The sequence below is a fragment of the Rhinopithecus bieti genome, unplaced genomic scaffold, assembly GCF_001698545.2.
Source record: "Rhinopithecus bieti isolate Rb0 unplaced genomic scaffold, ASM169854v2 scaffold_10604, whole genome shotgun sequence".
In the NCBI taxonomy this organism is placed as follows: Eukaryota; Metazoa; Chordata; class Mammalia; order Primates; family Cercopithecidae; genus Rhinopithecus; species Rhinopithecus bieti.
In genome coordinates, this window is record NW_016806873.1 from 116417 (window position 1) to 129565 (window position 13149).

The window sequence follows — 13149 nt, forward strand, 5'->3', positions numbered from 1 at the left end:
TGGGTGACAGCCGCGCGCCCCCGGGGTGGACTGAGACGCGCCGTCGCGCGGGCTGAAGGGCAGCAGGGCGCCTAGAGCATTCCTCCCCATTCGGGGGTTCTGGGTGCCCACGCGTGTCCAGAAAAGCAGCAGTTAAGTCGTCATAGAAATTTGGGGCAAGGCTGTCTCAGTAGATCAACTCTTTGGGCCCTTTATTCTTTCTCCTTTCATTCCTTTAATTATTCATTTGTAGCGCCTTGGGTTTACCTGTATGAAACTTGTAACTAAAATTTCAGTACTTCCTACTTCTAGCTTTTGCTTTGTTCCTGGACCCACTGGGTGGGTACCCAAGTCAATAGAGTTTAGGTCCAGGATGTTCACAAATTAAAGTTAATCCCTCAGGTTTGGATAAGATTTGCCAGTGTATATTATTTACAGTGTATTATTATTATTTTTTTTTAAGAGTCATTGAGAACTCTAAAGCTTCATTTAATGCCGAATTCTCTAATTGGGACTTTCTTGACCTAGTTTGGCACTATTTCAAAAGTGTGTATTCTGCTCCAGAAATGGGTTCAACCACTTAGGAAACCATTTCGACCATCTTTAAGCGCTTTCGAAGCAAGCTCTTTTATATACCATCAAAAAATTTGCTGATTGTAAACCATTCCTATCCATTCTTTAAAACAGCGGTGGGGAGCAGAGCCTCAGCTGGTTAGCTAGCTAGTTTAACTTAGTTTCATCTCTGTAGGTACTTGAAAATCAGTGAACACTGCATATATTCAAGTATTGTAAAATCAAGAATTTTCACCACCTCTTGTTTTGTATTTCTCTTGATTACAGTGGCTTTACTATCTGCTAATGAAAATGAAAGGCTCAGTTTTGGAGCCTGTGTTCCTACTATTTTCTGTAGACCATAAAATAAGGACTATAAGGGTATAACATGTTATTTGATCGGAGTAGAATAATAATTTCTAATGTTAAAAATATCCCCTCAACAAAACAACTAAATATTCATTAAACAACTTCATATATGTATATAACATACATATACACATATATGTATATAATGAATTGAGAAAAGCCTCAAATTTCTCAATTTGGACCTAATAATTACATATTTCAATAGGCATTTGGAATCTTTGAACAGTCCCATTTACTTATTCATAAAAAAATCATATTGGAACATTTATGTCAGATAAATTAGCCGTAAAGTACTTTTCTTTGCTGTGAGCACCTTAATTTGCCTGTAATCCTTGGTTTCATCATCTGTAAAAGGAAAATAATTCTTTCATAGGATTATTATGAAACTTAGTAAGATAATTCATGTAAAGTATTTAGTACAATGCTGGGCCTATGCTGTAGCAATTGCTGTAGTAATTGCTGTTTATTAAATATAAACTAATACTGACCTATGTTCACTATTATTAAGAATGTAGATTAGTATTAGTTTATATTTAATAAAGAAAACTAGTTGTAAACAATCTAAACCTCCAACAATAGGGCAATGGTTGAGCACATCATTCAATGAAATGTTGCACAATAAAAATCTTGTTATTGTAGAATATATACTATCTAGAAATTTTCACTATAATGAAAAAGGCAGAACACTAAATTGTATACACTGTGTTAAACTGCACAATGTGAACCCAAGGTACAATTGTGGGTTATTTTTATTGCTCTTTTATTTTTCTGATTTTTTTCAAGTTTCTACCATGAACATGAATTGTTTCTATGATAGCTTATTCAGAAAAAATTTACACAAAACAGTTACTAATATGGTTTGGCTGAGTCCTTGTCAAAATCTCATCTTGGATTCCTACGTGTTGTAGGAGGGGTCCAGTGAGAGGTTATTGAATCATGGAGTCAGGTCTTTCCTGTACTGTTCTCGTGATAGTGAGTAAGTCTCACAAGATCTGGTGGTTTCGAAAAAGGGAATGTTCCCTGCACAAGCTAGCTGCCACCTATATAAGATGTGACTTGCTCCTCTTTGCGTCCCACCGTGATTGTGAGGCCTCCCTAGCTAGGTGGAACTGTAAGTCCCTTAAACCTCTTTCTTTTGTAAATTGCCCAGTCTCGTGCATGTCTTTATCAGCAGCACGTAAACCAACTAATACAGTAAATTCTTATGGGGAGTTGGACTCCACTGAAAACATACCCAAAAATGTGGAAGCAGTTTTGGAACTGAGTAACATTTTGGAACTGAGTAACAGGCAGAGGTTGGAACAGTTTGGAGGACTCCGAAGAAGACAGGAAAATGTGGGAAAGTTTGGAACTCCCTAGAGTCTTGTCAAATGGCTTTGACCAAAATGCTGATAATGATATGGACAATGAAATCCAGGCTGAGGTGGGTGGAGATGAGGAACTTGTTGGGAACTGGAGCAAAGGTTACTCTTTTTATGTTTTAGCAAAGAGACTGGCAGCATTTTGCCCCGATCTAGAGATTTGTGGAACTTTGAAGTTGAGGGAGATAATTTAGGGTATCTGGCAGAAGAAATTTCTAAGTCAGCAAAGCATTCAAGAGGTGACCTGGGTGCTGTTAAAGGCATTCCGTTTTGTAAGGGAAGCAGAGCATAAAAGTTCAGAAAATTTGCAACCTGACAACGCAATAGAAAAGAAAATCCCATTTTCACAGGAGAAATTCAAGCGGGCTACAGAAATTTGCATAAGTAACAAGGAGCCAAATGTTAACCCCCAAGACAATGGGGAAAATATCTCCAGGGTATGTCTCCAGTGCAGCCTAGGGACTTGATGCCCTGAATCCCAGCCACTCCAGCCATGGCTGAAAGGGGCCAATGTAGAGCTCTGGCCATGGCTTCAGAGAGTATAAGCCTCAAGCCTTCAGAGCTTTCATGTGGTATTGAGTCTGTGAGTGCACAGAAGTCAAGGGTTGAGGTTTGGGAACCTCTGCCTAGATTTCAGAAGATGTATGGAAACACCTGGACGCCCAGGCAAAAGTTTGCTGCAGGGGTGGGGCCCACATGGAGAACCTCTGCTAAGGCAGTGCAGAAGGTTAATGTGGGGGTGAACCCCCACAAAGAGTCCCTACTGGGGCATTGCCTAGTGGAGCTGTGAGAAGCCTCCGTCCTCCAGACCCTAGAATGGTATATCCACTGAAAGCTTGTACTGTGTGCCTGAAAAAGCCACAGACACTCAACACTGGCCTGTAAAGGCAGCCCAGAAGGAGGTTGTATCCTACAAAGCCACAGGGGCAGAGCTGCCCAAGACCATGGGAACCCACCTCTTGCATCAGCATTACCTGGATGTGAGACATGGGGTCAAAGGAGATCATTTTGGAGCTTTAAGATTTGACTGGCAGGATGCAGTGGCTCACACCTGTAATCCAGCACTTTGGGAGGCTGAGGCAGGCAGGTTACCTGAGGTCAGGAGTTTGAAACCACCCTGGACAACATGGCAAAACCCCGTCTCTACTAAAAATACAAAAATTAGCTGAGTGTGGTGGCGGGTGCCTGTAATCCCAGCTACTTGGGAGGCTGAGGCAGGAGAATCACTTGAACCCGGGAGATGGAGGTTGCAGTGAGCCGAGATCACACCACCACATTCCAGCCTGGGCAACAGAGCAAGACTCTGTCTCAAAAAGAAAAAAAATTTAAAATTTAAAAAATAAAAAAAAAATTGACTATCCCACTGGATTTCAGACTTGCATGGAGCCTGTAGCCCCCTTTTTTTGGCCAATTTCTTCCATTTGGAATGCCTGTATTTACCCAATGCCTGTACCCCCTTTGTATCTAGGAAGTAAATAACTTGCTTTTGATTTTATTTTTTAATTTTATTTTTTATTATACTTTAAGTTCTAGGGTACATGTGCACAACGTGTAACTTGCTTTTGATTTTAAAGGCTCATAGGTGGAAGTGACTTGCCTTCTCTAGTCCTTCTTTGGACTGTGGACTTTTGAGTTAATGCTGAAATGAGTTAAGACTTTGGGGGACTGTTGGGAAGGCATGATTGCTTTTGAAATGTGAGAACATGAGATTTAGGAGAGGTCAGGGCGGAATGAAATGGTTTGGCTGTGTCCCTGCCCTAATCTCATCTTGAATTTCCATGTGTTGTGGGACGGACCCAGTGGGAGGTAATTGAACCATGGATGCAGGTCTTTCCCATGCTGTTCTCATGATAGTGAATAAGTCTCCTAAGATCTGGTGGTTTTTAAAAAAGGGGAATTTTCCTGCACAAGCTCTCTCTGCCTGCTGCCATCCATGTAAGATGTGACTTGCTCTTCTTTGCCTTCTGCCAGGATTGCGGGGCCTCCCCAGCCATGTGGAACTATAAGTCCATTAAACCTCTTTCTTTTTAAAATTGCCTAGTCTTGGATATATCTTTATCAGCAGCATGAAAATGGACTAATACAGTTACCCCAAAATTTTACCACCCTCAGAAAGAAAACTGCCGGCTAAAATATCAATATTTAAGCAGCTCCCTCAAAACAGAACATGCTTTGACTAAATGTCTGTATTGCTCATTTAATAATTAGACTTACAGTGTCTTAAGATAGAATGGATCTTTGAAATTACCTTAGCATGTGCTCCCTGATATTTATCTCTACATATGCCCCAGCTTCACAATTAGATTCAAGACCTTTAAGGCTTGCAGTCATTTCATGTACATCCTGGCTTCACTAGAACTCAAGAGATGTGTTGTGTATAGCAGGAACTTGTCTTTATGATAAGAAGCATTGGTCTTCCTCCTGATGATCAAAATACAGGAAATGTTTCACATGTTTATTCATTATTTACCCTCCCTACCCCAGTACTTCCAAAAAAGTGTCTGAGATGGCTGATAGCAAGACACTTGAAAACACTGTCAGATTAGTAATATTTTTTAGAGGAAAAAGCAAATATGCCCAAAATGTATGCCCATGTACTAAGAGCCACATTTCATATTTCTTTCCGGGCTTAGTGGAAGGCAAAGCAGAAAGGAAAATGAGTTTTATGATAATGATTGATGTTTAAAGTATACATACGAGCTCTTTCAATGAAAACACATTTTCTTGGTACCAATCTAAAATGTGTTTGCTCATTTCCAAAGAGTATTGGACAACCTAGGTGAAAGATATCTTAATAAACCTTTTTAAAAAAATATAGAAAAAATCTTGATATTATTGTTTTGTGAAACCATCTTTGATCAATGCTGAAGGAGTAATGCTAGAACAGCTCATCAAAGAGCAGGCCTAGTAATTGACACCCCATTTTTAGTTCTCAGGTGATGTTATTTAATGCAAGCTTAGAATTTGCATACCTGTTGGAATAAGTGGATGTTTTCATAAGTGCCCTTAATGATGGTCCCCTCTGCAGAGTTTTGATGGGTGCTAAATAGCAATCAATTTAAGACAGAGCAAAAGCCTGGAGTGCAAATAGTTTATATTTCTGATTAAAGAGTCCATGTGTTTTAAATTATAAGCATGTAGTCAATATGGCTGAGATTCTATTTTAAAAGTTGATAAGCCTTGGCCGGGAGTGGTGGCTCATGCCTGTAACTTTGGGAGGGCAAGGCAGGCAGATTACTTGAGGCCAGGAGTCTGAAACCAGCCTGGCCAACGTGGCAAAACCCTGTCTCTACTAAAAAGGTAAAAATTAGGTGGTGCACATCTGTAGTCCCAGCTACTCGGGAGGCTGAGGCATGAGAATCACTTGAACCCAGGAGGCAGCGGTTGTAGTAAGCCAAGATGGCACCATTGCACTCTGGCCTGGGTGACAGAGCAAGACTTTGTCTCAAATAAATAAATAAATAAATAAATAAATAAATAAATAAATAAATGCTGATAAGTCTCCTTTTTTTCACATATGACAGAAAATACCAGATAAGTAATGATTCTCTTTGGGGTATATTTTGATGCTCAAATTTTGTCCCAATTTGATATTTTAGGACATTACTAATTAAGTAATTTTAGGAGAAGTTGAAAGAACAGCAAACTCAAAACATGAACACTGTTGCTTTATCTCACACTCTGCCAATTAGTGAATTCTTATGACTTTATATAAATCTTTAATCACTCAGAGACATTTTTTTCATCTATAAAATGAGTAATATGGACTAGATTAGCTGCAAGATGCCCTGCAGTTCTAACAGTCTTTAATACTGTTTGCCATACTGATTAGGTTCATGATTGAGCAAATCTTGCTCTTTGTTTCAATTTTTGGTTGACAGTTCACTTTAGGTCAAGCGTTGATTTTGAGCACATTAGACAATCACCAAAAGTTAGGCACCCTTTTTTAGTAAAATTTATTCTGCAAGCTTGCTGGAATAACTACTATTTCTAACCTCCAGTTAATAAACAAGGAATTTCTCTATAGTTGCATTTTTAATAAATTTAAACCCAGCTTAAACTGATAAACTTTTCCTAATTACCTCAAACCCTCAGAGCTCATCACTTTCTCCTTTATGCTTTGTCTCTTTAACTTTTGGACATGTTAATATTCTTGTAATTATCATGCTGTATTATATTTATTTGCTTCCTATCTAAGCTTTTGAGCTTCATGAAGAAAAGGAGAGAGGCTTATTTAGCTTTATATCCTCAGCACAGCAACTGGCACATAAGAAAGAAGAAACAAGTTGGGGGCCAGGAGGAGGAAAGGAGGAAGGAAAAGGAAACGGAATGGAAAGGAAAGGATGCGATTGGCTGCTTTGTATCTGATGTCATAATCCACTGAGATAGAAGGCAATTTTAACAGCCAATTGGTGTTTCTTACCATGTGATAATTCTACTATCTAGCCAGGAGTGATTTGTTCTAGAAAGGGTAACGTGTTGAGTATCTAGATGGTACAGGGTTTTTTGTTTGTTTGTTTTTGAGACAGAGTTTCACTCTTGTTGTCCAGGCTGGGGTGCAATGGCATCATCTTGGCTCACTTCAACCTCCACCTTCTGGGTTCATGCGATTCTCCTGCCTCAGCCTCCCGAGTAGCTGGGATTACAGGCATGCACCACCACGCCCGGCTAACTACATTTTTAGTAGAAATGGGGTTTCTCCATGTTGGTCAGGCTGGTCTCAAACTCATGACCTCAGGTGATCGGCCCACCTCAGCCTCCCAAAGTGCTGGGATTACAGGCATAAGCCACCATGCCCAGCCTTGGAATAGATTTTAATTTTGTCTACCCTGGATTTTTACCTACATCAGTCAGCTCAAAAGATTTTTAACTGGGTATTTTAAGAAGCCAACAAAAGATGAGCTGAATCCACTGCCTGAACTGAGCTGAAGTGAGAGTTATGTATATTTAGTTCACACTACACCAAACATAAATATATGCAATAAATTACAGGGGATTATATTATGCAGTAGGATTTTCATCTTAATTTCTAGTCTTCCTAAGGACAGTTGCTAACCCTTAGCCAAGGACTGGTAAGAACAATCTATGTTTGGCTTGGATGCTCTTTTAAGCACTCCTCATCCTTTCCTGGCTGAGCCATGGTATTCTTGTCCTTCTGCTGTCTGTGTTTGGATCTTGTGTCTTTGGATCAGGGCCTGTATTACTATTTGAAGAAAATCTTTTAGTCTTTGCTGACCCACTTGCATAAAGTTGCCTTTAAATGCAATGTTTATCCAAGGTAATGCTTAGGCCCTTCGTCCTCAGAGGCACTTTGTTCTTGTAGGTAGCAAAACACTTATTTGTCCACTAAGTGTTTTCTAACCTGAGTGCTCTGTGTTCTCCTTTCAGGAGTTCTGTTTTGTCCTTTTCTCTGACACATTAAGGAAAAGGAAAATATTTTGTAAAAAACACCCCTTGGAGAACAAATGAATTTATTGGGAACCGAGCAGGAGGCAGGTTACCCCACTGACAGAAGCAAGAATGCTGTTTCCTGTGTCATACCAAGCACTACCCACTCAGAGCAGCAGTTCAGAATGTTTTTGTACAATTATTTCATGTGCACTATTGATTAAACTATAAAAACAAGAGGAAATTTTAAATATATGACAAGTATATCACCTTAGCACCTAAATAAACTGTAGAACATTTGCAACAACTACAGATTAGACGGAGAAAAAACCCAAGGTAGATGTAGTGTGATTTTAGAGAGCTGCAAAGTACTTTTCCTATCGCAACCCAAGTTTACATCACAGGTTTTTCAGAAAAGAAGGTGTCCTCACCCTCCATCTTTTCAGCTCTGCTAGCTAAATGCAATGGCAAGGTCATGGTTCTGTGAAAATCCCCAGAGGAGGAGCTCAGGACACATTAAACTATTGCAGAGACACGGTAGGTATGGTCTACCTTGCAAGATGTCCTTAAGCCCATCGGGAGAGGGATATGGGATAGCATGAGACAGTCCCTAGGATGAGTAATGTTAAAATAGATCCTTTTCAGCATTTTTAATAAACATTTACTGGATTTCTAGTGTGACACAACCATCTGCCTTAAGCATGGGTAGAATTAAGCTCAGTCTCTGCTCCCTAGGATCTCATAATCTATTCAAGAGAGAGAAAAGCAACCATAGTTCAATGTGATCAGTTAGAGTAGATAAACGTTCTGCGGAAACAATGATTCCTCCTTTGCCTCATTTCCCATCTTCTGAAAAAGGATCAGGGAAAGTCATAGAAAGGTGATGTTTAGATTCTGTTTTGGAAAGATGGAGAGACGTTCACCAAGAAGAGAAGAGCAAATTGAAACAGGAGGAATCATAGCAAAGGGGCATGAAATTGAATGGAGGGGCAGAAAATGACAAATAGTAGTCCAATGTAACTACAGAGTAGTCAGGGAATCAGAGACAAGACTGCAAAGATAGTCCTGGTTTCAACTATGATGAGTCTTATATATCAGGCTAAAGGAATTGATCTTTATTTCATAGGTAGTGGGGAGGCAGCAAAGGGCTGTAAACAGAAAAACTGTATGATTGGGTCTCTTCTATATCACATTGGAGGTCACAGAGGTTAAGTATGGAAGGGGCAGAACTGGACCCAGAAAGAGCACATAGAAGACAAAGAGATGAGAGTTAGTCTAGTGGCCTTCTCTGGGGTACGGTATGGTGAGTATTAGCTACCAATGTCAGAAATACTTAGATGCTAGTAATATTTTTTACCCAATAGAAAAAATTAATTTAGTATTCATCAGAGTTATTAAGTATGTATTATGTACTTGGTTCTTAATGTGTTCAGGACTTAGAGCAACATGGAAAATAATAACACATTGCCTCTGCTTTGTAAGGAACTCAGTCTAATCAGAAGCAAACTGTATATCATGAAAAGTAAAGTAATGAGATACTGCATTAAGTATTAAATGGGGTGTTACAGCAAATTAGTGAAAAGTTAAAAGGAAAGAGCAATAAGGACAGGCTGTGATTGTCAGGAGGAGATAGGACTGAGGTTCATCCTGAAAAATGGGAAGAATCTGGAGAGGCATGAATTCACAGATAAGTAAAACAGATGGACAAATACATAAATTTCAGTATAGTGTGATGTGACAATAGCAGCATGCTTGGGGATCACAGAGAGGGGCACACAAATCAGAAATGTATGATTGGGAGACGGTTTAAGAAAGGCTTTTCAGAAGAGATACCCCTTGATCTGAGTTTTAGTGGACAAGTAGAGAACAGCTAGATTAAAAGGAGAAAGAGCCACATAAGCAAAGGAACAGAGCCATTAAGAACTTGACGAGCTCAGGCAACTAGATGGGGGCTGCAAATATTGCACATGGATAAAGGGATAGATTACTTTATCTCTGATTCCCTGACTCCTCTGTAGTTGGATGTATTTGTGGCACGGGCAGGAAACAAGGCTAAAAAGGGGCAGAAGGACCAAAAGGTTCTAAACTTTTGGTGAAGGGCCTTAAATTTTATTTGGAGTATGATAAGCTTGAGGGTGAGGAGTGACATGATCAGATTTGTATTTTAGAAAGATCATTCTAGAAATAGTGTAGAACTACTTTGAGGTGTCTGACTAGATGGTGATATCATTCACTAAGGGAACATAGGGGGACCAGACTGGGAAGAAAGATTTTGAGTTCTTGGGCTTGAAGTGTATATTTGTAACACACAAACTTGGTGGCTTTAAACAACAGATATTTGTTGTCTTACAGTTCTGGAGGTTAGAAGTAAGAAATCAGAGCCTTCTGGAGGCTCTAAGGGTATAACTGCTCCATCCTTCTTTCTTAGCTTCTGGTAGCAGTTGGCAATTATTGGTATTCCTTGCCTAGTACAGTGATCACTCCAATCTTTGCTTCTATGTTCATATCACCTTTGTGTATGTTGCCATCCTGTCCTCTTATAAGAAAGGGCTCATCCTAAATTCACAGTGATCTCAAGATCCTTAATAACATCTGACTTAGTCCATTTGGGCTGCTATAACAGAATATGGACTAGGTGGCTTATAAACAACAGAGATTTATTTCTCACAGTTTTGGAGGTTGGGACATCCAAGATCAATATGCTTAGAGATTTAGTGTCTGGTGAAGGCCTGTTTCCTGATTCATAGATGTCACTGTGTCCTCATATGGTGGAAGGAACAAACCCATTCTCTTGGATCTATTTGATAAAGGCACTAATCCCATTCATGAGAACATAGCTAATCACCTATCACTTCCTTCTATAATGTGAATGTGTCCCCAAAAATTCATGTTTGGAAGTTTAATCTCCAATGCAACAGCATTGGGAGGTGTTGCCTTCTGGGAAGTGTTTAGGTCATGGGGGCTTGGCCCTCATGAATAGATTAATGCCATTACAAAAGGGCTTGATGGAGTTTTGTCTTTTTTCACCCATTATCTCCCTTCTCCCATGTGAGGACATGGCATTCCTCCCCTCATGATGACAAGGTGTTCAAGGTAACATCCTGGAAACAGAGACCAGATCCTTGTCAGACAACTGAACCTGCTTGTACTTCTCAGCCTCCAGAACTGTGAGAAAATAAATTTTTGTGCTTTATAAATTACTCATTCTCAGATAGTCTGTTATAGAAGCACAAAATGAACTAAGTCAGCTTCTAAAGGTCCTACCTCCTAATATCATCACATTGGGGGCTAAGATTTCAACATATGAAATATTCAGGGGAGACACAAACATTCATTCTATAACAATCTGCAAAGACTCTGTTTCAAAGTAACACCACATTCACAGATACTGGAGGTTAGGAATTGGATATGTCTTTTTGCAGGGCACTATTCAAACCACTGAAAAGTGAACAAAGGTATAAATGTCTTCATAATCTGACTCATACTCCAGCCCTGGGGAGCTCTGTTTTGTGCTTCCAAATGCTAATATCATGCAAAAGGCAAAAAAAAAGCGCAAAATTACAGGCCGTGATGTATGGCAGAAAGAGCAAAGACTAGTCAGATGAACCTAGATTCAATACTGGCTCTTTAGTAGTTGAAAATATGGTCAGCCATTTAACCTCTACAAGCCTTGATTTCTTCATTTGTAAAAGAGGCATTGCCAGGCACATAGTTGACTTTAAATGTCATTATTTCAGGGGGAAAAAAAGCTGACAATAGTACATTTGAAAATAACCCACATTAAAATGTGGTCATGTGAGTAAATTGGATCTCTTTAAAAGAGAATAGAAATTGGCATTAAGAATAGTGGGATGTCCTGTCAGAGATGGACATCAGCATTGAGGAAAGAATCCAAGAGAAGGGGATGTTCAGATAGCCAAAGGGGCATTTGGTTTCAGGTGTCTTACCAGGTGTCTTACCACCTAAGTGGGAAGGAGGTTGGCAAAATCAAGTCAGGGCTTAGAAATTGGGATACTGAGCAGATTTCTAAGATATTTATTAAGTTTAATTACTGTGCCAGATATTCGAGATTGAACGATGAGTAAGACACCTACCTTCCAGATAGAACACACCATTTTTTGAATGAAGTCAGCAGGTAGACAAGATAAAAATAGAATGCAATCTGAAGTGCTACAAAAGGCTAGGCACAGAGTTAAGGAATAAATCTGTGGGAGCCTCTGAAGCCTTTAGAGAAAATACGATGTTTAATAGATTCTTGAAGGATGAATAAGAGTGTGCGAGCCAGGAAAGAAGAACTTTCCCAGCAGAGAGAAAAATGCAAACCGTAGGAATTAAGGACTAGGAGACAGGAACTCAGAATCGGTTAAGAGCCTAGTTGTGCAAATTGATCAATGAGACCACAGGCAGAATATTAACACAGAGCCTTACTACTGACTCCTGCATCATTGGGCTTTAACTTAAGAGTTTTCCTGCCTAAAATGCAGATTTGTCCCACAGACGCAGAGAGGAGTGGGTCGAGAAATATGAGTCAAGTGGTTCCAGCATTTGGGACAAAAGAAATGCAGAGAGACTGATGACCAGCTAGGTACTGACTCCTACTGAATTAGACAGTACTAGGGCCCAAAGATGCTTATTAGAAGTGATTCAGCTACATGAGGAACAGTTGCTATTGACTTCACTGCATTTTTTTTTCAGCTAAAATAATTATTGGATTATATCTGCAACAGGGAACAAGGAATATCTACCCAAGTAACTCGTACATCTGAGTGGCTTCCCAGTGTTCAGTAAATGTCCGTTCAATTAGGTTCCCAAGGATATACATGGTAACACTATCTCCAACACTAAATGAAAAAATCCATCCCCAGTATCGCAGGATAAAAACATCAGACTTCACAGGCCTCCAAAGTTAAGCAGCCCTAAGTGATTCAACTTCCTCCTTGAGGACTCTGTCTTCAAGACTCCAGCTGCCTAAGTGACCACTTGTTCACTTCTGCCCACGCAGTCACCACGCCGGTCCGCGTCCACTTGTGGTCTCGGTATCGGCCCCTCCCACCTTAGCCCAGGAGACCGTGGTCCGAGAAGCAAAGAGAGCGTCACAGCTCTCTTTGGCACCGGATGGTGCCCAGCTTTCAGCGGTGGGGAACAAAGGGGAAGGGGAGAAGCGTCCTCGGTTTTTGAGGGTGCCTTTTCTGAGGAATCTGCAGGCGGCCCGAGGTGGCGCGGAATCCCCATAGGCCCCTTCTGGACCCTGCGCGATACAACGCGCCCGAGGCCACTGTCCTAGGGGCAGGGGCCGCGGCGGAGCCTGAGCCCGCAGGGACGGGATATGGATCTTCGGGGATGCGGGCTGGGGAGGAGAAGGTGTGAGCAGCGGGTCCCCAGCGTCCCACCGCCAGGGCGCAGGCGCAGGCGCGCGGGGTGCGGTCGCAGAGGGGCGGGCACGGCCCGGCGGGGAGGGCGGTGGCGGCGGGCGCGGGAAGATGGCGGCGGCGGCGGCGGC

At 40.9% G+C, this 13149-nt stretch overlaps 1 protein-coding gene across 1 annotated transcript in view; it reads left to right on the forward strand.

Moving 5' to 3' along the window:
- The first annotated feature begins 12902 nt into the window (after positions 1–12902).
- SGCB (sarcoglycan beta) overlaps positions 12903–13149 on the forward strand; it is a 14684-nt gene continuing 14437 nt past the window's right edge. The window contains exon 1 of the mRNA XM_017878306.1: positions 12903–13149. Coding sequence (XP_017733795.1) covers positions 13130–13149 — 20 coding nt within the window. The 5' untranslated portion in view covers positions 12903–13129.